General features: G+C 52.7%; 1 protein-coding gene across 2 annotated transcripts in view; it reads left to right on the top strand.

The window, feature by feature from the left end:
* The window catches only part of RBM19 (RNA binding motif protein 19), a 68,284-nt gene that overhangs the window by 36,537 nt on the left and 6,750 nt on the right, over positions 1-24,997 (top strand). For both annotated transcript variants that reach the window (XM_027715642.2, XM_027715640.2), the window contains exons 22-24: positions 5,413-5,518; positions 11,959-12,079; positions 18,704-18,817. In XM_027715642.2, the coding sequence (XP_027571443.1) occupies positions 5,413-5,518; positions 11,959-12,079; positions 18,704-18,795 (319 nt within the window). In that variant the 3' untranslated portion in view covers positions 18,796-18,817. The remainder of the gene's footprint in view (positions 1-5,412; positions 5,519-11,958; positions 12,080-18,703; positions 18,818-24,997) is intronic.

Here is a 24,997-nt window from a genome sequence, read left to right as displayed (position 1 = left end):
GTTCGCCTGAGCTCTGTCCTAGGGCTGCCAGCAGTCACGAGGGGGGATTTAGGCAGTGGCAGGGCTTGGGATGGGAAGGCAGGGAGAGGAGAGGAGGAGGAGGAGGAGGAGGAGGAGGAGGTGGTGGCGGTAGATGGCAAGCAACAAGAAGGTTGGCAGCCTTGCTAGAGGTTTTCAGGTTCAGTTTTTTCAACACGTTATTGCTGGTTTGTTTTTCTTGTAGGGATATAAAGGGGGATTTAGGATCCCCCCATGCCGTGGGATGTCTGTACACATCTGCGGAAACCTAAGGGGGAGTTTTTTTGTTTGTTTTCCAAGAAGTTCTGCTCTCCTGGCAGTGGACAGTGGTTGGTTTCTCCAACCATAGCATGGATTCATGGTGTCAGTTGTGCTTTCCCCTACAGAACTTGGCATCCCAGGAGTCTTTATTCAGCTCATGGCTTAGGGTGCACCAAGATCAAGCATGATGAACACATCTGTGTGTTTGGGACTTGAAAATACCAATTAGGGATGGACAGGTCTTGGCCTGACCCAAGGATCTTGTAGTTCAAATGCTGCTATTTGAGACAGGGAAGGTGCTGCAATAGAGGGGTTGCTTCCCAGCTGGAGAGATGTTCACAGCTTCTTAGGAAGAAACTTCCCTGTGAGGGTGGGGAGGCTCTGCCACAGGTTGCCCAGAGAAGCTGGGGCTGCCCCATCCCTGGAAGGCCAGGTTGGATGGAACTCTGAGCAACCTGGGATAATGGAATGTGTCCCTGCCCATGGCAGGGGTTCGGAATGAGATGAACTTTAACATTTCTTCCAACCCAAACCATTCTGTGATTCCATGTTTAACCTGATCCAGAGGTGCCTGTCCCATGAACAAGCATGTGTGAGTGGCTGTCACTGCTGCCTGAGGCTGTGATGGGGCCAGACTTACACACTGGGAGCTGAGGGAGGGTGAGGAGAGGTTTGGGAGCAGGGGCAGAAATTCAAACAAAACCCAGGGGGAGAGGAGGAGCTGTGAAAAGAGGTGATGGAGTCAGTGGCAGAAGAGGACTGGTGTGCCTGGCAATCCTGGGGTGGAAGCACAGAGGGTTTGAGGCTGTGCCTGTCACAGGAGAGCGATGATGGAAGGGGAGGGAGCTGCCGGGTGGAACTTGTGTGTCATGCTGGCATAGGAGGGAAGAGGGTTTCTGGAAACTACCTGTATTCCTGTCCTCCTCTGTCCTGTGTCTGCTGGGCTGTGTTGGTGAAGGATGTGCAGGCACCTTCTGGTGAACAGGCAAAGCCAAGTGAGCAGTGTGTTGTCTCCTAGCTGGAATGTGCTCTGTTTAATAGCAATATAATGTCCTATAATTAGCAGGCAAAGGACTTGCCTCCCAGCTGGCCTGTGCCAGAAGGATATAATTACAATCCCAAGGAGTGATGTTCCTCTGACCTGCAGCCAGCTTGCAGTGTACATCTTACAGCATGGTGGAGAAATCTACTTCTCCTCCCTCTGTTCAGCCAGGGAAGCGGGATGGCTGCGGCACCACTGGAAGAGCTGCCAAAACATTGGGAAAGCAGCAGTGCCATGTAGAAGTGCTGGATCCCTTATGGGTGGGAGGGAGGGGATGTCCCTTCTGGCATCTCTTGGAACATCCTGTGTCTCTGCTGAGCTTGGAATGGGTGCCTAGTCAAGGGAGAGGCTGTGGCTGTCTTTATCCTGCAGCCCTGCAGATTGTCGCTCAGCCAGGGCCAGAACAGGCTTTTCCTGGTTTCCCAGTAAATCTGGATCAGCATAAAACAAAGGTTCTCATTTAGGAAATAGTAGTTGCAGTGTTTGCTCAGGGCTGTCATCCCTTCCAGCCAACGGAGTGAAAATGTGCCAAGCCTGGGAGAGCGAGCGTAGGCGCGAGGACGGAGTTGCCAGCCTGGCTGGCAGGATTCCTGGAGGGAGAGGGGAGCCCAGGCAGAGCCCCATCCCCAGACCCACCCCACACCTCTGCCCTCCCCTTCAGGCCCTGACTCCGCTTGGGAATTCAGGGAACAGCTGTTTGGACACCATTTTTCATGCTATGTAGGGAAGGAGGTAGTGGAGCCGCCGTGTGCATGGCAGGTCACCAGGGGCTTTGCAGTCCTGCCACCTCTGTGGGAAAATTCTTTGCTTTTGCCCCCTCCCCCTGCCCCAACCTGCCCATATTAATTGTGAACAGCTCCACAGGGAGGTCATTCATACAAGAGATTTGGTTTTACCACCCACCTTGGCTGCACTCATTACAGGTGAGATTCAACCCGGTGCGGTGCCACCAGGAACTGTGGGAGTGTCCCACCAGAAATCCAGCCCCAGTGTGTCTGATGGGGACAGGATTCACCAGGAAGGAGGTTAGGATCTTCTGCAAAGTTAAACCAGGCTGACTGTAAACCAGACAATGTCTCAAGATGGAAAGGGCTTTGCTCCCACAACCACCAGATCCTTCAGCCCTGGTGCAGGGGCTCAGGAGCACTTGGAGAAGGCATGGATGCTGGTGGGTACAAATCCAGAAAGCACTCAGGTTTCACACTCACACTGACTCCAGGAGCTTCCCTGTAAACCCTCGTGCATGAGGTGAGGAGCCTGGCATGGTGCTGTGCTCCACATCAGCAGCAGGGTTTGGTGCCAGCACTTTCTGGTCTCTGTCCAGTTTGACAGGAAAGGCGCATCAGCTCCCAGAGGAATCCCCACCCAGGGGCTGTGTGGGTTATTTCCCTCCATCTGTGCCCCTTGTAGCTCTGTGTTGGAAGGGGAAGGAGCTGGCAGTGACACCAGGTCTGAGCTGCTGTGATCCCCCTGCCTCCCCAGCCATCCCAGCCCCTGAGAGGACGTGTTTTCAAGCAGCTTGATGGGGTCTTATGGAAGAACTTCCTTCTTCCCTTCTGTTTCAGTGTGCTCTGGCTTTACTTGGATGATGTGCTCCATCCCTTTTTCTTCTGCCATCCCCACCCCTGTGGCTTTGACTGTGTCGTGATCCGTGTGCAGCCATCCCGGAGCTGGAAGGCTGCGGCATGGATGCAGCTGGAGTGGGAACAAACACGTCAGCACCTGGCTTCCCTGGGCACTGCGGGGGGTAATTGGGTTCCCTCTGCCTCTCTCCCCTCAAAACCAGGGGAAATAATTGGAAAAGAGAGGTGTGAGTCTCTGCCTGGCACTGGAGAGGAGAACATTAAAGGCCGGAGCTCTCCGCTTCATTCGCAGCTCCCGGGATGGTAATTGCTGTGTTGTGGTTTCTAATTAGCGCCGCAGTGGGGGGGACAACATTCTGCTCCACAACCCCAGTGGGGTCAGCCCTGTCTCCACTGTGCCCCTCGGCTTTCCTCACCCCCCCACTCTGCCTGTTCCCCAGATCCACCTCTCCGTGCTGGGTACCCCTGTCCTTCCCCTGAGCCGTCTGCCCGGGGAGATGCTCGTGGCCAGCCCAGCTCTGGATCAGATCCCCACCACCTCCACGTCTCCCAGCGTGGGTGGCTTGGACTGGTCTGAGCTGGGGAGGAAGGGAGAGCCAACTTCTCCCACCTCTGCCCAGGCTCATGTGGGTCAGCACAGCTTCCCTGGGACCCTCAGCCTCGGGGTCCTGCTCCTGTGGGCACCTCCTTGCCCACCCTGTGTCAAAGGGACACGTGGTGTTTCAGCACACAGAGTGAGTGTTGTCTGAGGCTTCCCTTTGACCAAGCACTCTGGTCCTGTTCCTTTAATGAATACTCTGCTCCCTTGGCAGTGCCCATGATGTTTTCCACAGAGAAATAGGTCGGAGCAAGAGCTCCCCTGCCCATACCTCCCATCTTTCCTAGCTAGATGGTCATCTCCTTGGGCCACGAGCTCTCTCCTTACCTCATCCTTAACCCAACCGTGGCATTTGAGATGCTCCAGGGCTGCTCCAAGCAAGAGGAGCCACCTCTGCCACCTTGGGGGTCCCGGTCACCCCCACCCCCTTGCAGGAGGACCCTCCTGCTGCTGGAAACCCCAGGGTGCTCCTGCTGCTCCCCGAGCAGAGCATCCCCACCAGCCGAGAGCAGGGTTTGTTTGTTTGTTTGCGCAGCTCCAGCTCGGAGGGAGCAGGAGGGAGAGAGGGAGGGAAAGCTCCGAGCAGGAGACGTGCAGATTCATTTCGAGGCTTCATAATGGTACATTTACACACCACGTTGCCTAAGGAAATTGGGTGGATGAATGCCTGGTCATGCTGCCAGTGCACCAGGTTAACTCCCAGGATTTAGCTTATATCATTTCACGAGAGCGTTTATGGCCTTTACTGTGTTTATTCCCAGGTGCTCTTTGGCACTGCTGTGTCCCAGGCTCCTTTTGTGTATGCACGCCTGTGTGTAGATTTTCAAATAAAATAACACATCTCTTCAGACCTGGGCCACATTAAATATTTATTGCCTGTAGTTTGTGCATATGTGTTTGATAAATGGGTGTGTGGGGAGGGGAGGAGAAGGGGAAGTGGGAGCTCGGCGGCAGAGAAAGCGTTGGCTTTGTCCTGGAATTTCTCCAGGGGATGGCACTGGAGAGGGTTGTCCAACTGCCTTTGGGGCTGTTTTCAGGCTTTTTGGGCAAGGTAAGATCCCTGGTAGGATGGCTGAGGGCTCAAGACAGAAGTTCTTTCTCTGGGGACAAGGTTGGGACAAGGTTCCTGCTGAGCACAGGTGCTGCCAGCTCTACCCCACAGCAGGAACCCCCTTATCTCCCCATTCCTGGCTTTCCATTGACACTCAGAATGACTGAAATGCTGTCGGATGTGGAGGTTGTTGTGCAGGGCTTGGGTCTGCTGGATTTGCTTGTTTCCTTTTTTACATTCAGCAAGCTTAAGTAAAACCAGTTTATTCCAGCCCAGAGACTGGATGGGAAAGGCTGGTACCTGACTGAAGTGTTAGAGCGAGGAAATTCAGCCTTAAAACTGACACCCAGCATCCATGGAGCAGAGGGATGAAATCTTTGTGTCACCTCTGGGGATAGAGTGGTTATTCTGGAAAGACATTAAGCCCATGTGGGGCTGTTCTCTGTCTCATGCCCATATCCTGTGCACTCCAGCCCCTCTCTAGAGGTGCAAATAAATCTGCTTTGGTGGAAATTTGGAGAAGCCCTGTCTCCTGGTAACCTGGAGATGCTTTTTGTTCACCCTGAACAGGGCATGGCATGCAGGCTGGATCTCCTGAAGGGAGGAGAAGCATAGTAGTTATATAAAATAAGTTTTTTGCTTTGTTAAGGTTTGTGACCAGTAAGGATGATCCTTAAAATCCAAGCTGATTTTTTAGCTGTCAGTAGGTGCTTTGGACGTGGGGTTTACAGGGAAGCAGAGTGGCTGCAGGACACCCAGACCCAGACTCACCTGAGTCCACAGCAACGTGGGTCTGCAACCAGCCCTGGTTCTTCCCTTGAGCTCACACTGTCTTTGCTTTTCCCTCTCTGATTCCCAGCACCTTTGGAGAGCTGAAGACTGTCCGGCTGCCCAAGAAAATGGCAGGAACGGGATCCCACCGAGGCTTCGGGTTTGTGGATTTTGTCACCAAGCAGGATGCCAAGGTGAGCTGTGGTCCTTCCTCTCTGACATCTTCCCTGCCAGGCCTTGGAGCAGATGAGGAAGGGAGCCTGGAGGCTCTGTCCTGCTGAGTTTTATCCCAGATTTGGAGCAGGCTGTTGCCATTCCCAGCAAAGCTGCACTGAGGCTGAAACCACATGGGCAAGCACTGGAGGTTGTGTGACAGAAACCCCAGCCTAGGCCATGATGGGGATAAGTTTGGTGTAACTGATAAAATGGCTAAAAATTCTTGTAACATAGAAGGACAGGAGCTTATTTTTCAGGTTTGTCAGCAGTAAGATGAAAAAGGATGGTATTAACCCAACATTAACACATCAGGAAATCTCTGTACTTGTCCCATCTTCACCACCACCTTGGTTTTAGGGGAGTTTTGGATATTGTGGCTGTTTACTGATTTGTAAACTGCTCAAGGCTTGTGTTCATCGGTTCCTCTGTGTGTTTTGAGACCCTTTCCATGAGCAGCCTCACCCTGGTGCTTTCACAGTGAGTGTACCAGAAGATCAGGAGTTGTGAATTGATCTAGTTCATTTATTTTTTTAAAGCTTTCCTGTGTGTTTAAGTTCCATACTTGCAGCAGAAACAAGGGGATTGTAGCCTGCCTGATAATATCCTGCTCTTACCCTTTGCTAGAGGTTCCAGAGCAGGCTGGCTCAGGCATGAGCTCTGGTGCACTGGGCAGAAGAGGGTCCTTGTTCCTGCTGTGAGCTGCTCTGTGGGCACTCCCAGCACTGCAGCAGGGTGGATTTCATCCTGCTGTTGGTTCCTGGTGATTTGAGCAGCATCTGGAAGAGCGTGGTTGTAGGCACAAACCATGGGATGTTATTGCTGAAGGGAAGGGACCACGTGGCTCTGCTGACTCCCCAAGACTGCAGATTTTCAAGACTGTGAGCAGAGATGAAGGAGAGAGGAGGGGGGAGCCAGCATAGCCTGTGTTTATGTTTTTAGACAGGATTCATTGATCCAGGATCACAAGGGACTATTAGATCATCCATTCCAGTCTGACCTCCCATATAACACAGTACATGGAGTTTCTTTGTTAGTCCTGTATTGATCCTAATTCAAACTTCCCTCTGCTCAGCTTTCATCCTCTCCTTGAGGACCAACTGGCTGGGCAGCCTGGGGTGCACTGAGCCCCCCAGGAGTCTGGTTCCTCTCCCTGTTCTGTGAGCTGTGCCCGTGGTTCTCCTCAAAGTTCACCTCTGCCTCGCTCCACAGTTGTTCAGGCTTTATTCCTGGTTTTTGAATTAATCTTTTACTTAGGAAACTTTAGGCAGTTGATGGAAAGGTGCACAGAGGGACCTGGCTGGTTTTTTATTGCTGCTCTGTTTGGGGGGGTGTGAGGCAGCGCTCACTTTTCTGATGGTTTCTGGAGGAAACAGGCACAGGCTCAGTGTTTGCCTCCCCTTTTGATCCCTTTTCATCCCAGTGGCTGATTCCAGCTGCACTGGAGAACTAGGAATCTGAGTAGCAGGAAATCCATCTGTGGCTGATGAGGGAAGTGAGCCAGGCAGGGCTCTGGATCAGGGCACTGCTCCCAAAGCTGCGGGATTTGAGCGTGCAGGGAACAAGTTGCCCTGTGGAAGAACTCTCAGTGGGGTTTTCTTCTTTTCCAGCAAAGCAGCTCTTCTTCCTTCTCCTTCATATTTTTTCCTACCCTCATCTCTTTGAGGGATTTAATTGTCTCACAAGTGGCACATCAAGTACACTCCATTGGCCGTCTGGAAAAGGATGCACAGTGTATTGATGAATAGGATCCTGAATATTGTAAACACGGTCATAATTGGCTTAGAGTTTATTGCTTAGTGAAATGAGAGAGGAGGGGAGTGGGCCCAGAGACCTCTGAGCTGAATAGCTGTGACTGCCAGTGACGTTTTTTGCTCAGAGTGGTAATCTGGAAATCGCTTATAAGCATCTTATAAAACATGATGGGTTTGTAATAGAATAGTTGGGCTGCCTTTGTTGGGCATTTAAAACCTGTGACCTCCCGTGTTTGTCTTTTTCTCTCAACAACCACGGCTGCTGTGGGAGCGCACACGGAGATTTTCCAAAGCCAGGATAGGGATGCAGGGCTCCCCCTCCCAACCCACTGATGCTGTGCCTGCAGATTCTGTCCCATCAGGCTTGGGTTTGTCTTCTCAGCCTCCCCTGATGCTCTGCCACCCGCTCGAGGAGAGCCAGCCCTGCCAAAAGGTGTTGTCCCAGGAGGGGTGAACATCAGGCTGTGAGTCACCTTGGCAGCCAGGGAGGTGACATTCAGGCAGGGCACGGGATGCTGCTGGTGGCAGCACCTTCTGCCCATCCTCTGCTCATCCTTCAGAGCCCCAGCCTCACTCCTGGCTTTCCCACGGTGACGTCTGTGGCCGGGGCTGTCTCTGGGGGCGTCTGACAGCTCCCAGGGAGATGGATGGACCTTGGCTGGGAGTGTTACACCCCCATCAGATGGAATTAGCAGCCCTCTCTCTCCTGTGTCGTGTACATTTACCAGATCCCAGCACGCACACGTGCGACACCCAGGAACGGGGAGGAACCCACGGCACAGACAGCAGCGGGAGGGACAGAGTGATGTTCACAAAGAGGCTGATCCAGCCTTTGTTTTTAAACCTCCTGTGCCAGCTGGCCACTAGCTGGGAGTGCCTGGAAGGTGGGGATGAGCAGGGGAACTTTGATCCACTGGCAATAACAAAATAACTCCCTTTAAGGAAGCACTAACCATTCGCGTTTCCTGATGTTCCCTGTGCAGAATTGTTGTGGAATTGTTTTTATTTTTGAACTATTAACTGGAAGCCAAGTTTCCACTTTTCTCCCCTGTTGATATAAAAATACATCTGGTCTCCAAATAGAAATTGCCCATTTGGGAAAGACAGTCGACGCTTTAAAAATGCACACACACGGAAGGAAAAATCCTCGTGTGCAGCTGGCATTGCAGAGAGCATCCTCAGCTGGGACTGGTTCTTGCAAGGAAGGGATATTTATCAATCTCCTAATGTTGTTGACCCTTTGTCCCTCTAATGATTCCAGCCCGAAGGCTCTTCGGCTTGAGTATTTAATAGGGCAAGGGGGAATCTATAGGCAGAGCAGCCCTGTCCTCCAAATTAATACAGCAGTTGGGGTTGGAGCTGTCACACTCAGGGGTGACAGACACCATGGTCCAGTCTCTGATCTCTGCCTCTCCATCACCCTGGCACAGCAGGCTCTGCTCCAGAGCTCTGTCTGGCTCATCCCAACAGCCCGGGCTTCAACTGAGTTTATTTTGAAATTTCCCTTCTGAATCCCACAGATATTTTTCAGCTGCTGTTCCAGCCTTTCTCTGTCCACTTTTCCCTGCTCTGTCCACCTCTCCATCCACTTCCTGGGCTCTAGCCCTGCCCAAGCTGTACTTGCAGGTAGCGACGATATCCTGCCGTGCTGAGCTGGAATGTTGAGCTCGAACCAAACTCTGCAAAATCATATTCAAAAAAATGTTCAGAAATGAAATTCTTAAACATGCTCACATGCTATTTTCTAAGGGGAGAAGACCATAGGTTTTTCATGCAACCCCTAAAAGCAACAGGGGCCTGTGAGGAGGTTTGCCAGGGAGCTACAGCCTTTGGTGTGGCCTGGCAGTGGGTGTGTTACCAAAATTCTTTTTTGGCATTTAAAAAGGAGCCTTGTGTGGCAAAGGCTCCCCTTTTCTTAAAGGTGTAGGAGGATGTGAGGCTGTGGGAATTAGAGGTCTTTTCTGGTGGTCTTAAGTGGACACCACACCTCTCTTTATCCCTCGTTGGGGCACAGCTGCACAAACCTCTGGCTGTTCAGTGCTTGGGTCCTCAAAAGAAGTGTCCTAGGAAGGGAGATGCTCAGGTGGAGGAGCTGCACCCCAAAAATAGCTCCTGCCTCCAGCCCCACTTTCTGTGAAAGCCAGCCTGCTTGTCCTCGTTTCATATTTCTCACCTAATTAAAATATATTTTTTCCCTCCCTCTCTTTTCATTTGGAACAGCAGCAGTGGCAAATTTCTTCCTCTCCCTGGAAGATTTCCAGCAGCGTGGATGTATGGGAATGGCATTTCTCCCCTTCATCTCTTTGTCTTTTAAATCATCGGTGATTTCTCTTTTTTTGTCCCCCTGAAAAAGTCTTAATTCCTCTCTGAGCAGTGAAGAGCTACCTTTCATTTTTTAGCTCTTTTTCCAAAGAAGTGACATTCGTGTGTTTGTCACCTGAAATGTGCAGCTTCTCTCCTGCAGCCCCAGCTCCGGGAGCTCGTCTGGAAAACAGGTCACAGGGAGCAGAGCTCCCAGCACAGGCTGGAGCTTTCCTTCATCCTGGGTGCAAACCAGCTCATTTTGGGCATGTGCTTGGCCGGGAAGGGCCGGTGTCACCAGGCTGCTGGCAGATGCGTCTCTCCCAGCGGGTTTCTTTCATGCAACACAACTTGATGGCAGCATCTGCCTTCCCTCTTGCTCCATGACCTTTTCCCAGTGCTGCCAGCAGAACTAGAGGATGGCTCATCCCAGACTGGGCTGAGCAGCTGTGTGTGCCTGGTGAGGCGTGGAAGCAATCCTGCAAGGAGGAGGAGGAGGTGGCAGAGAAGTGGCTCAGAGGACGAGAGACCACCAAGCGCCGCGTGTTACACCCCGTTCCTCACAGTCTGCCCTCCTCCACGACCTGCTGCAGAGCACACCGAGCTCACAGGGGCTGTGCAGTGCCATCCAACCTTCCTCTTCCTTGTGCTGTGGGAAGTGAGGAATTAAGAAGTATAAACTGACAAATGAAACCCGGCGATTAGAGCTGCAGTTGTCTGCCAGGCTTTGGAAGAGGCTTGTTCTGCCAACGTAAACAGCCATCACAACTCCCTCCTGCTGCCTCCCCCCCCCCCCAAGTGTTTATTTAAGCCAACACATTGCTCTGCTAATTGGAAGATAGGCCTTTAAAACACAGCAGCAGCAAATAAAAACAGCTGTAGCTTGCAGCCCTTCCGAGAGGAATGTGCCTCCCAAAAAGGGGCCACCCTCTGGGGTCACCCCGGGGAGCTGCTGACAGCTGGACAGTGGGAATCTCAACCATGCTGTGGAGCTGGTGGTGCTGGTGCTCCTCATCTCTCTTTTTTATAGCAAGTGAGAAAGGGATTCAGAAGGAGGGGGAAATGCAGGTTACTGAGTGCTGGTCACTGGAAGTGGGGAGGTTTTTGAGTTTCATAACCCAGCGGCTCAAAGAGGGTCCTGGCTGCTGAGGAGCAGTTGTGGGCAGCAAAGCCTCTTGCAGGAGAAGCCCCTCTGCCCAGACATGTGGCATTTGGGGACAACTATAGTGGTTCAAAGGAGGAGGAGAGGTCTGGGCTTCTCCAGGACAGCTTTGGTGCTGTTTTGAGGGCCTCCAGATGAGAGGACAGGTCCCTGTTGGACTGCAGGATGTCCTTCTGTGGTCCTATAACTGCCGTATTTTTTCCAAGGATATGAGTTTGCAGAGCTAATCCCAACCTTAGCTGGGGCTCTTAAAAGAGCATTTGGGGCATTTCTGTCCCCTGTGCCCAGCCACGTGTCACGTTACTGTGGAGTGCTTTGTGCCTGGGTATGAAAATACTTGACCGTGTCTGTGTATTTGCATTATGGGCCCTACCCTGCTCAGTCCTGAATTTCCTTGAAAGTCTGTGGGAAATAAGGACAAGGCCAAACTTCCCTGGATCGAGTTGCTGTTTTCTGAGTGTCTCTGCTGGTTGCCTTCAGGCATAAAAAGCCATCTGAGCCCTGTGCTGACCGGCAGACTTGTATTCCACATCACCAAGAGCTATATGGATGTTATTAATCAGGATCTAACAACGAGGAAGCCTCTGGATTTCTATGACATAGCAAACCACCATAGGCAGAAAGAGCAGAGGACTTCTCCAATGGCTTCTGCTCTGCCCTGTTTGCTGCCACTACGGCCAATATCACAAGATGGTTGGTGAGAGGAAGGCAGCTTTCAAACTTGTTGCCCCTGAGCAGAAAGGAACCTCTCTGCTCACACTCAGCTGTGCTTTCCTGTGTGCCAGCAGAGAAGAGGGTGGTAGAGAGTCACGAGGTGTCCCATGAAAGCCCTGGTTTGTTGCTGACCCCCCATGTGCTTCCCCAAGGCTCGACAGCCTTTCCAGGCTGCAGCTTTCCCGGCTCAGGTGTGGTCCCATCCTTGAGCTGCTCCCTGTGCTGGATTTCAACCTGTTCCCATGAGCAGCAGCCTGAGGGAATGGCAGTGGGTATTTGCTCTGCTGCAAGTATGTAGAAGATAAATGATCCAGTCAAAGCCACTGATGGAGATGAATCCTGCCCCGTCAGAGCAAAGCGCTCAGAGCAGGATGTTCTCTGGTGGCCTTTTAGCTTCAGGGCGGAGGGAGGGACATCTTTGCTTTTCCTTGTGTGAGCCTGTTCTTATTTTCTCTTTTAATGTTTATTTCTTCTAATCTTAATTCTGCAGAAAGCCTTCAACGCCCTGTGCCACAGCACACATTTGTACGGCCGGAGGCTGGTCCTGGAGTGGGCAGACACGGAGGAGACGCTGGAGGCCCTGAGACGGAAAACAGCCGACCATTTCCACGGTAACACACAGCATCCTTCTGGCCTGTCTCTGCAGCCTGGCTGGCACCATCCCATCTGGCACATGCTGCTGGTCCACGCCAGCCCTTTCCCTACTGCTGCTGGCATGTTGGAGCTGGCAGGTAGATCCTGGAGCCTGAGGATGCAGGGGGAAGCAGGAGGCAGCCAGGCCAGGGCTTTGTCTGACAGCTCTGTGCGTGTGAGCTGCTTAACTCTCTGTGTGCTGGCACTGCCGAGGCACCTCAATGCCACCTGCCACCACGGTGCCTTTGCTCCATCCCCTGGCACCCCAGGGTGCTCCAGAGCTGGGGACAGGCTATGTGCACGCAGCACACGAATTAAAAAGGACCAATAATTTGGCCATGGGTTGAGATGCAGAGAGGGCTGTTTGGATCAGGTTGAGAATGGCAGCCCTGCAGATGACAGCACTGCAGGCTCCTATTGACAGCCATTGACAGGCACAAATGCATTGCTTGGCAAATATTTATGTAGGAAGGGCTCCCCTGGGCTGGAAGGCTAAGCTGGAGATCAATGTGCTTCCTCCTGCATCCCCTCCCAGCCTCCCCTCTCCATCACCACATGCTCATGGCCCGGGGGTTTGGCAGGAGCAGTTGTGGGGCTGCACATCACAATCCCTGGTGATGGAAGAGCAGCACGCCTCGGTTTTTTAGTGAGCCTGACTCCAGCAGGGTCTGGCCACGTGTTCCTGAAATAGTGTGTGCAGGGCTGGTTATTCCAGGCTGGGGAAGCTGCAGGTTGGTGCTGGAAGGGCTAAGGGTGGGTAAAACCAGAGAGGTGTGGAGCAAAGTGCTGGGATCCAGAGGCTGTTCTCTCACGTGGTGCCAAAGAGGTAACTAAAAAGAGCACAATGGTATCCAGGCACGTGTAAGAGCCTGGATGTGCAGGAGGCAGCGGGGAGGGTGGGCACAGCTGGGGGTTGGATGTGCCCACCCAGAACCCAGTGCTGGAGGGGGGACACATCGTGCTTACTCACAGTAATATGAGTCTCCACCTGGGTGGAGAAGGCAACAGATGTGATGTTTCATGCACCCAGTTTTATCTTCAGCATCACCTTCCCTCCTTTCTGCTCTATTCAGCCCAGGGGGAAATAAATAGTCTTGGATTTGGGGTCGTTGCAAACTCACAGCAGATGCTGGCTGCTGCCTGTGAGCTCTGCCACCTCCCCCAGGTTTCTGTCTGCCTTTTGCTCCAACCTCCTTCTCTGGGCTCTTCCTCACCGAGCTGGAGACTGGGTGAGCAGCAGGAAGAGCATTTTCACATCCCAAGGGGAATGCAGCCTTGGAGCTGAAGTGGCCCCAGGGGCTCGACTGAAAAGCAGGAGCCAGGTTATCACTCCCCATCTTTAGGGACGGGGAATGGGATGGAAGCAGCAGCCGCTGCTGTGCTCCAGTCTCGAGGGGAGAGCAATAACATCCAATGACTCCAGCCCTGGCTGGTGCACAGGCACGTCCTCCACAGCTAATCCTGCGGCAGAGGGACCTGCCAGGAGCAGATCTCCATAACAAAGCCAGGCTGGGGCACACAGCGGGCACTGGCCGGTGCCTGGGACCAGGTCTCAGCCTCTCCACACCACCCTGGCAGGATGGAGGGTCACAGGTGGGATTTTATTTCCTTGGAAAGTGTCCTTTCCTGATTTCGAGGGGGTTTCTGGCAGCGATGCCCAGTGGCTCTGAGTTGGGGGGGAGTTGCACCCTGTCCCTCTTGCTGTGGGGGTGCAGAGTGTTATAGTGATAAAGAGGGGAAAACAGCAGCCACCACCCTGCCTGCAGCCCCCATGGGGATGCTCCTTCACCTTTCCTGCCCGCTGTAGCTGGAGGCCGGTTTTCCCACAGGGAGCACACACAGCATTCCCGCCCTGCCTTGCATCCTCCCTGCCCCTGCAGCCACCACTCAGCTGGGCTGAGACCACACATCTCATTGCACTGGTGATAACAGGCCAGGTACTGTCAACCAGAAACCAAACTCGCTTCTTCCTACTCGTACCCATTTCCCCTACTCTCCTCTCCCCAGGAGCAGCTCAGACATCCCTGTGCTGCTCATGGATGTCCCCCTGAGTTTTTCCCTCCCACCTCAGTGTGGGTTACTTGTGAGGGTCTTTTCACAGCTTTGCAGGCTGCAGTGGCCAGGCCCATCTGGTCTCTTACCTCCAGGTAGGAAGAGACTGAGCTGATAATGGGAAAGAAAAGATTATTTAGAGTCTTCAAGGTTCAGGAAACAGTCAAGACTGAAGTCCCTTGTGTCCTCAGCTGGTCTTTGTCCCCAAAAGTCACCACTGCTGCTGTCTTCAAGTTGCTCTCCAAGCCAAGCCCAGCCAGCAGTGCCTGGGAAGCAGGATGTGGAGGCAGATGCCATATAAAGGCACAGTGTAGTAGATGAGATAGGCCTTATCCCACTATCCATCTCAGCTTATTCCTTGCTTCCTGCCCTGAACTTCTTTGCAGGGTTGAGCATTGCTGTCTCATGGGGGAACCTTTGTTATTTTTCCTTTCTCTGCAAGTTTTCTCTGATCCTTTTGGACCTGGAGACCTCCAACACCACAAGCCACCCTTGGTGTTGGAGAAGCTGCTCTTGCCATTTGTATCCAGCTGTGTTGGCTTGCTGTGCCATGGGTACAGGGTGACACGTCATCTCTGTTTCTCCTGGCTCTTTTCCTGGTTATTCCATAGAAAAGCAACCAGGGAGCATACCAAGGACTTTGCACATGCCAGAGGAGGTCACAGGACAAAGGACTGAGCCACCTTCATCTTACAGGTGTCTTGAGTAGCAGCAGCCAAAACCCCTTATCCAGCAGCTCCAGTGTCATCCCCATCACCTTTGTCTTAGCAAGGAAACACTCTGGAGTATTTCCAAGTCCAGACCTGGGCTGTGAGAGATGTGTCCTACCACTGACTGCTCTCTGCTACAATTATGCACCTAATTTCTAGACACCATTTACAGAGATTTGGCTTCCAGTTCCAGGTCTCTGCTGTTATTTGTTAAGTTAAAGAGAGGTCTGGGCTCCCAAATCTTTTTTTCCATGCAGGCATTTGCCATGGCAATCAAGCCACTTCTGAGCCATCTTTTCAATAGGTCTAATAGATGCAATAAAATGGAATAGGCTTCCTTCCCATTTTGTGTAGTTTTCAGGTCATTCTTTATGGCTTGTTCTGAGGCTTTGTAATGTTCCACGAGAAAGTGAGGACCTCAGAAGTGGTCACTGACTGCCAGAGGTGGTTGGTTTCAGTAATGCTGTCAGGAGTGAAGCCACAGCTCAGCTCTGATGCCTGGGACTGCAGCACTGCACTCCACACTGGCTCTCCTGGCCCCCCAAGAACAGTCTGTAAGAGCTTTGAATCTTTTTACTTGTTTCTGAGAGCACCTTCTTTTCACCCTGAGGCAGGAGCATCTTATATTAGGAAACAAAAAGCCACTTTGAGCTTTAATTGCACCCCACTCGTAATTTTGGGGGACCCACTGCTGCAAGGAGTGCAGAGAGCCTGAGAGCTGGGCCAGCGACAGGGGAGGATTTGGTGCTGCTGTGGATAAACTTATCTACTCTGACTTGGTAAGAAGAAGCCAGGGAAAGGTTGGCCAACAGCTGTCCTTGGGGTTTATAATCCAGCTCATAACCTGAAGCAGGGTTGTGGCAGGTGCTACATCAGGGCAGCGAGGGATAACAAACCCTGCCACCCACAGCATCTTGGCTCCTGAGTGGGAAACAAGGAAAACAAGGATCACTGATGTCCTTGAAACCACCACCCAAACAGTGACAAAGGGATCCCCCTGCCCTGCAGCTGAATTGCCAGCCCTGGGGTGAGAGGCAGATCTGGATCCGTGCCCTGCACAGGAAGCAACATTCCAGGGTCGCATCCAGAGCCCCGGTGCTGACCTGCACATCTCCTGCAGCCCCGCAACCACATAACCACAGAGGGCTGCGAGCAGCTCAAACCCCCTTTTCCCCCCTGCTTGCCCAGGTTGCTGCTGCAGCTCCAGCCTGGCAAGCCTTGCTGGGGGCAGGTTTGCGAGGGAGGCGGCGATCCCGCTCTCCCGGGAGCCCGCAGTCCGTGCAGGGAAGGTACTTGCTCCCAATCCAGCTAAATTACTATTGACTTGTGTTCTCTGCGCTTCACAAACATCACACTCAGCCGGCTCCAGCGGGGCCGCCGGTATCCTGCCAGGGCTAACTTGGGAAGCCAGCTGTGCTGGGCCGTTTTTTCCTGCTCTTTCCCATCGATCAAAGAATTAAATTGACAGATGGGGAATTTTGCGCGAGACGCGAGAAAGGGGAAGGAATGACTTGTGGGGGATTTTATTTATTTTTTTTTTATGGGAAGGACGGGGTGGAAGGAGGGGAGGGTGAGTGAGGGAGCTGCGTGAGGAGGGGGTTGCAGTTGTGAGTGTTTCCAGCGAGGGCCCTGCTCAGCAGAGGCTGTGGGTGGGTGTAAAGCAGAGGAGCCCCACTGCGGCTCATCCTTGTTATTTACAGTTGTTTACTGGAAGTTGGGGGTTTGCAAGGGAAGGCATGTTCCACTCTGGACCTGATCCTCCCTGGCGGGGTGGGAAAAGTCTTCCCTGTCCCCATCACCTTTCGGGTTGCTCCTCCTTTGGCCACAGCCCTCCAGGCTGCTCCTTTTCCCTCACCTCCCAGCCGTTTGGCCTCCCTTTTTTCTCCTTTCTTCTTCTTCTCCGTTTTTTTTTTTTTTTCTTTTAGAATTTTTTTAAGAGAGCATCTGTAACTAATGCAAACACATGCCGTAGCCGGAGAGTAAAACCCTGCAGGATTAGCGTGGCATCCGCAACCCTGCCACGTTCTAATCCCGTGGTAATCCCCCTCTCGGCCCACCCCCGCCGGCTTTGCCTATTGTTTAAAGGAAGCAAATGGGATCGTTAGCGGGCAAACCTTAACCAGCTTGGAGCAGCAGAACGGAAGTTGAACCAATTCGCTTCCCCACCCTCCTGGGTTTTTATTGTCCCGTTTTCCTCCGTGTTACTCGATGGGAGAATGTTCCCGGGGCTCCCCACGGCCGAGCTGGTGAATCTGGAGGATGCAGTGGGGGGCATTTGCCCTGCCAGCCCCCAGCCCGTGCCAGGGCAGGTCCTGTGGGTCCAGCACTCTGCTTAGGGATGCTCCCTTTGCATCCAGCATCCCACGTCCTCTCCTCCATGCAACCCCCATCATTGCTTCCATGCAGGCTTTCTGCATGGGACACTTCAGGGTCTGGTGGGGACAGGGTGGCAGGTGCAGGACACACTTCCCTGCAATGGATTTGGGAGCTGAGGCCACAGTTGATGCTGTTTCCAAGCATGAGGGCAGAGTAAAGGCAAGGGAGAACTGCTGAGCTGGCACCTTTCTCCAGGGTGGGTTATCCCTTGTGCCTTTGGGTGATTGAACTGGGAAGAGCCGCTGGAGGGTCTTGGGGGTGGCACCTTGTGGTCCCTCTTGGCTCCCCTGAGCTCAGTGGGGTGGGTGCTGGGAGGGGAGCGGGGTCCATCAGCACCTCTGTCCCCAGCCTGTCCCCACAGCCCCCAGGGGGAAGGGAGGCAGATTCTGGCTCTCTGTCAAAGAATTAATTGAAAAATAAAATCATTAGATGGGAACTCCAGAAATGCAAAATTGTTGGGAGTTGGGGGGAGGTAGAGGGGGGGGGATGTGAGCTTTTGTCAGGTTAATTTCTTCTGTATTGATGTTTTGTGACATTTACTTGTTGTTTATCTCCCGCAGCAGCTGTAATACTAAAAGAAAATGCACAGCTTGTTCCATTTATTTATTTTACACCTTTTCTTTAGTCCTATGGTATGTTTGTTTGTTTGAGAAACCCAGCGAGGCTTTTGATGTCTGAAAGCAGGATTTAAACAGCTGTTCTCCATGTGCTGCTCGCAAGCGAGAGCCGCTGGCTGGGGAGCGAGCGGGGGGAGAGGGGGCTGTGCCGTGGCTCCTGCCAGGAGGGCATTTCTTGCCCACCAGAGAGGGGGGTATTGGCCTCAGAACAGGGACTAAATGGCTTTGCCACCCCAAAGTGGGGTTGGGATGTTCACTCAGGTGCTGGCAGCCCCCAGGGCTGGCTGTAGCATCCGTGGGGAGGGATACACGGTGCTGCACCCCACGGGAGTTTGGGGAGCCAGGGGGTCACAGGACAGTGCTGTGAGTGTGGGGTAGGAGAAGCAAAGCAGGGACATCCTTGCCCCAGCTGTCTGGGCAGAGCCAGGTGAGGGATGTGGACTGGGCTATAGGAATTGTGTGGTCTCAGCGAGGATGTTGGTGGGTCTGTGTTGGTTGGTGGTGTCTGGGTCGGTCTTGCAACCACTTTTGCACAAGAGATGGGTGAATCGGGGTGAACAGGAGGTGTTGGCGTCACCACTGAGCCTGTTGGGCTGCTGGGGCTGTTTGCTTTCAGCAAAGCCTGTGAACTAAAGCACAGGTGGAAGGTAGAGAGTCACAGCTCCAGCCATGGTGCCCTACCAGGACCTGGCTGGGGAGGAGAAGTACGTGATAGTTGAGTATCCTGCTACCTCCAGCCCCCTCATGCCCTCCCAGGTAAATGAGCTGGAGGTGAGCTGTGTGTGAGTCCAGGTTGTAATTTTTGCTTTTCTTCTTCTCCCCTTCTCTACCACCTGGGCCTGGACAGACTCCCCAAAGAAGAAAAAACGATCAGAAGTTTTGAATGAAATCCTGGAGCACCTGGAAGAGGAAGAGGACAACAAAGATGAGGACATATAACAGCTGCCTGGTGTCTGGTGAGGTGGGTACCAGGGCAGTGGGGCCGTGGTGGGCACAGCTGACCCTAAAGGTCGGAATGTCTTGGGCTGCCACAGGGTTGTCAGTGCCAGGTGGAGGAGAAGGTGGAACTGCAAAGGCTCAGCAGCCTCCAAGCAGGGGTCCTACCCTCTGCCCCTCCTCCCTGTCACCCCACAGGCTCGTGGCCATGGTCTCAGGGGGTACAGCCCAGATTTGGGCTGGGGTTAGGCTCCATGTAGAAGTGAGTGCACACACTGCATGTCCCTGTGTGCTCCCTTGTGTGTTTGCTTCCCTACAAGGGAAGGCAGCAGAATTGCTGCTGCAGCAGAAATCGCTGTCGAGGCACGAATTGGCCCTCCCTGTGGCTGGGGGAGAACAGATGGGCTGCCAAGAAATAAAAATGCCTGTTCGGAAACCAACCTGCAGCTGCCACCTTGAAACAGAGAGTTTGGCAAAGGCCTTTTTCCCGCTATCACCCAGGACTTTCCTGGTTCGCTCCCTCCAAGGGCACCCTGCTCCCCAAGGACTGGTTCATGCTGTCTCCAGTCCTGGCTGACATCACTCTTCCTTGGCATGTGTCTTCTTGGACATCTTGAGGCTGGAGAGTGTGGGATGGCAGAGGTTGGCAGGAGGGAGCCAGAATTAAATGGTTCCCTATGGGCAAACACTGTGCAGTCCTGCCAGCCCCCCACCTCCTTTTGAGACCACCGAGCACACCCTGGGGGGGTTCGAGAGAGCTGAGACAGGCTCATGGATCTGCTTTGCCTGTGTTTGTGGCCATGGTGAAGACCCTGGATTGCTGGTAGGAAACCTGCTCACCGACCACAGTGTCTGGAGAACACCAGGAGGGCTCCTAGGTCCCTTTGAGCTGCACCCTGTTCCCCTTTTCCCATCCACTGATATACTGGTTGCCCACCTCCACTATGGGGAAACCTCATCCCGGGCTGAGAAACTCATGCAGGGCCAACAGAGAGAAGTGCATCATGTTGGCACTGTACCCACAAGGAAGTGGCTTGGGGCACTGGGCTGACAAATCCCTCATGCTGGGGACAAAGTCCCTGTGGTGTCTCCTCCAGCAGCACTGTGTTTACTCAACACCACAGAGGGAATGATTTTACCACGTCCAACTCCTGTTTTTCCAGCCTCAGAAATGACTCCTGTTCCTGAATCTCATCTAAGCAGCCCAGGGGTCTCCTGGTTTGTGGGGTGCTGTCAGACCTGTGTGCTGAGTGGGAGCAGGGTCTGTTTGTTCTCTGTGTATCCACCCCGGGAAGCCGCCCCATGCTCACAGGTGTCTGTTTGTGTGTGTGATACACATCACTCTGTGTGTGTGTGTGTTCATGTGTGTGAGATGCACATCACTGCGTATATGTGTGTGATGCACATCAATCTGTCTGTGTGTGTGTGTGTGAGATGCACATCACTGTGTATATGTGTGTGATGCACATCAATCTGCCTCTGTGTGTGTGTGTGAGAGATGCACATCACTGTGTGTGAGAGATGCATATCTGTGTGTGTGTGTGAGATGCACCTCACTCTGTGTGTGTGTGTGCGAGAGATGCGCATCACTCTGTGTGTGTGTGAGATGCACCTCACTCTGTGTGTGTGTGAGATGCACCTCACTCTGTGTGTGTGTGTGAGATGCACATCACTGTGTATATGTGTGTGATGCACATCAATCTGCCTCTGTGTGTGTGTGTGAGAGATGCACATCACTGTGTGTGAGAGATGCATATCTGTGTGTATGTGTGAGATGCACATCACTCTGTGTGTGTGTGTGTGAGAGATGCATATCTGTGTGTATGTGTGAGATGCACATCACTCTGTGTGCGTGTGTGTGAGAGATGCATATCTGTGTGTGTGTGTGAGATGCACATCACTCTGTGTGTGTGTGTGTGTGAGAGATGCATATCACTCTGTGTGTATGTGTGAGATGCACCTCACTCTGTGTGTGTGTGTGTGTGTGAGATGCACATCACTGTGTGTGTGTGTGAGATGCACATCACTCTGTGTGTGTGTGTGTGTGTGTGTGTGTGTGTGAGATGCATGTTACTGCCAGAGAGGCTGTTTTCCTCTCGGCAATCTCTGCCTGTTGCTGCGAGGTGGTGCCCAATACACCAAGCAGTGGGGTGCTCATAACCTTACTTATTACCAGACTTTTGTTCAGCTCACACCACCGCTGGCCGCCTGAGCCGCGGGCGCATCTGGCCCTGGAGCCAACCAGTAACCCATTAACCCACGTGCCTTCCCGGGCTGCCGCCGGCACCGGGCACGAGCACAGCCCCGGGGCCCTCCTGATGAAAGGGAAGGTGCTTAGGTGACCACGGGAATAATCCAGGTTGGGTTAAACAACTGCCTGCTTCGTGCAGTGCCTCTGCAGGAAGTGCTGGGCCTTCCAGATAATGTTTGTCCCCTCGGAGCAGCTCTGATTTAAGGATCCCTCCAGGTGTACCTGCTGTTAACACCTTCTCCAGCCCGAGGGTGGAGCTGGGGAGGGATTGAGGAGGGGAGGGACAGAGCAGCACAGAAGGGGCAGGACATGCAGTGTTGCTCAGAGGCCAGGCAAGCCCTGTGCTCACAGATGTGTCCTGTCCCAGTTCTTCTGGGGCACAAATGTGACCTTGCCAGTTTTTCTCCCAAAACCCATCTTCCCACGGGACCTGGGGGTTGGCACTGGTGGGCTTGAGGCTCCCTGGCTCTTCCTGCAGTCCCAGGAGGAGGCTGAGCACTCCTGCTCAGTGACCAGAGCTGTGACACCCCGTGCTGGTCCCCCAAGTTGTGCTGCAGTTCCAGAGCCCTGCTGCTGCCACTGAGGGGCTTCCCAGACCCCAACTCCAGACATTCCTGCTGTTGGGGCCTGGGGGTGCTGGCTCAGGGGACAGACTCCCACAAAATTCAGGGATACCCCTTTGGGATCCCTGCAGAGCTGCAGTGTAAAACCCTCAGCCCTTATGGCAGCTCTAGTGCATCCACCCTGCCCTTTGCAGATGGGTAAACTGAGGTACAGGTGTAGAAGCAGGGCTGTCAAAGGAGGTGTCAGTGTGTCACCTGCAGTGGTGACATGTTTTTTTCCCCCCCTTTTTTTTTGCTTAGCAATGATGAGTGACATTCCCATCCCCACTCCCTCTGCGTCTCCCCGCTGCCTTTGCCTCCTGACCATCACCGGTCCCAGCAGCTCTGCACTGGGTGATCACTGCAGGGAAACTTTACCCTTAGCTAAATTAGATTTATATTTAGCAGGGATGTTTTAACATCCTGGGTGTGAAGGACCAACCAGCAGCCGACAGCCAGCACAGGGCACAGAGGAGCCGGGCAGGGTCCCTTCCAGGCACGTGTATCACCCAGCACATGATTTAAGCGAAGCTTTGCAGTGTTGCAGGTTGGGGTTGGATTTTCCTGGGGGGTTTTTTTCCTGATTTTTTTGAGGTTTGTTTTTTTTGTTGGTTTTTTTTTTTTTGGTTTTTCTTTTTTTTCCTCTCTTTCCCTTCATTGTCTTTTGTGGCAGGGCAGGTTTCTTGCTGAGTGTCTCTGAGGTCTGCAGCGGCGACGAAAAGGATTAGCGCAAGCAGAGCATGTAGGCTTTAGAGAACAGAGCAGAGTTTGGTTTCAACATCTAATTCAATTTGTTCTGCCGAGATTGAAATATGAAATGGTTGCCAGTCAAACGTTCAAAGGGGGAGGAGGGAGGAAAGAAGAGAGGGAGCCTTCTCAAATTTAAATTTTAATGAAAATTAATTTAACCCTTTGATATGTTTTAAAACATGTTATTTCCTGGTCTGGAAACGGGCTGGAAAACATTCATGAGGGTTTCTTTTTTTTTTCCCCCCCGTACCTTCAATCATAATGAAGATTTTCTTTTTCCCTTAATGATACTTATCTTGTTGAGCAGTTTGACATTGGTTAATTTTTCGGGCAATTTGGTATCAAGGAAATCTGTTTGATGTGAGCGGGGGGGGCTGTGTATGTGTATACAGATATATATGTGCCTGGACATTAATTATGAAAGTGCTGATCACAGCTCTGAAGAACTGTTTGAGTTAATTCCTGCTCCACCAGCAAAGACTTCTTTGTTACGTATTGAGAATCCCACACATGGCACCCCTAAAATTACAGCGGGTTTACCGGGAATTTTTGGAAAACGAGCATATACCTGCTGATTACCCTGAATTAAAATGATTGCCTAAGTAGGTCTGCAGGAAATTCATCACTCCCCGCTGCCTGGGTTTTTTTTTTTTTTCCTCTGATCTGGAACAATCATAATGATAAAATAATGCAAACTCTCTTAACTGTCCACGTAGTTAAAGCTGGGAAACAGCCTCCCACTGGTCCTTAACCTCGGCCGTGCTTCTCCGGCTCAACACCATCACAAATGCACTTGTTTTGTTTGGGAGGGATAATAGTTTCTTTCAGCAATAACTGTTATTCAGAAAGGTTGTATCTGTACCAAATGATTGCACACTAATTGTTGTAATGAGGCTGTGAGGAGCTGTAGCCCTGGTCCCCTCGCTTTCCTGGCTCTTGGCACCCCAGGGTCGCTGTCACTGTGTGTGCCAGTCACCCCTCAGCTGCCCTGTGCTCCCTGGGGAGAGCTGGCCACTTGGGGATGCTCACCTGCTCTGGGTGTCCTTTTTGGGATGGGTGTGTTTACCCAGGCTGTGCTGATGGCAGAGGGGATGAGCAGCTCCAAGCCCATCATCACCCCTTGCTCTGCAGACAAGAGCTGGGGTACAGCCACCCTAGATGGGGTCAGGGAGTCTCTCTGGGATCGTGCTCAGCACATGCCCTTCCCATTGGAGAGCTGAAACCAGTAGTTTACACTCAGTCCTGTCTTCTGGGACCCTGGGATACGATGCAGGGTCCCCATGGGGTGTGCAGATCCCAGGTTGGAGCTGGTGGGCTTCTGGCAGGTTGTGACATCTTCATCCAGGGTGAGACCCCAGCGAGCTGGACAACAGCAGGAGCTGTGACAGCTGTGGCTGTTCCCCAGGCACTCTCCATATCCCCTTCCCCAGGGCCAGCTCTGGAATTGGATTAGGATATTATTCAAATGCAGCCTTTTTACTGAATGAGAGGGTTAACTGGTTTTAATGTAGAACCAGCTCTCCTTCATTGCTGCCTGTTGCCAGAGGCCTGTGTGGGCTGTTATCTACTTACAGGGACAGCAGGCAAGGCAAGGCAGAGAGGATATCCAAGGGGCCTGGCTTTGCTGGGCACTGCCAGCCCCTCTGCTTGCAGGGCTGAGACAGCATGTCTCTGCTGAGCCAGGCTGTGCCACAGTGCCCTCTTTGATTGCTCAAAGTGACTCGCTGCCTTTGGAAAACTCCTGACCATGATCTATGGTGTTTTTCTCCCTGTTCCACGGGAGGAGGGGGCAGGAGAGTCAGAGCAGGCAGGGAGCATCCTGCTCTGTGAGCTCTTGGTGGTTTCTTTTCATCACCATTGCACTGCTCCTGCCTACAGATCACAAATTTCAGCTCTTCTCATCCCTCTAGTCCCATCTTGCCTTTGCAAAGTCTTTCTCCTGGGTGTCCTCCCCGGAGTGGAGCTCTGGGAAGTGCTGAAGGGCCAAGCAAGGCTGTCTCCTTGCAGAAAACACTGGAGATGCCATTCACCAGCCCTTTGCCAGGGCTGCACAGGCTTGCATCCCCCTGTGTCATGCCTGCTGTTTTCCAGCCAGGAACTCTGGAATCTCCAGCATTTTCTCTGCCTGTTTGTCAACAGCCATCCCCTTCTCCCCAGCAACTTTACCAGCTTTTCTTGCCTGCTCACAGAGGCAGTGAGTGTGGTGTCTGTGCATGTTTGCAGTTGTCTTGAGCAAGATGTGGCAGGAAACACGCAGGAAGGGTTTAGGCTTGGGAAAAAAACAGTGCTTTGGTGGCTACTCCTTTGAGAGGGAAGAGGCAGTGTGGTCAGGGGAGACCTTTTTGCTCTCCACAACTACCTGACAGGAGGTTGTGGTGAGGTGAGGTGGGGGTCTCTTCTCCCAGGCAAATAAGTGATAGGACAAAAAGAAATGGCCTCAGGAGCTGTGCCAGGGGAGGTTCAGGTTGCACATCAGGAAGAATTTGGTGGTCAGGCACTGGAAGTGGCTCCCCATCCCTGGGGGTGTTCAAGGAATGACTGGATGAAGCACTCAGTGCTCTGGGCTGGGTGACAAGGTGGTGTTTGGTCAAAGGTCGGACTC

Source organism: Pipra filicauda, unplaced genomic scaffold (assembly GCF_003945595.2).
Source record: "Pipra filicauda isolate LSUMZ 115617 unplaced genomic scaffold, ASM394559v2 scaffold286_size1242794_pilon, whole genome shotgun sequence".
NCBI classification, from domain to species: Eukaryota; Metazoa; Chordata; class Aves; order Passeriformes; family Pipridae; genus Pipra; species Pipra filicauda.
This window is presented reverse-complemented; position numbering and strand designations above follow the sequence as displayed.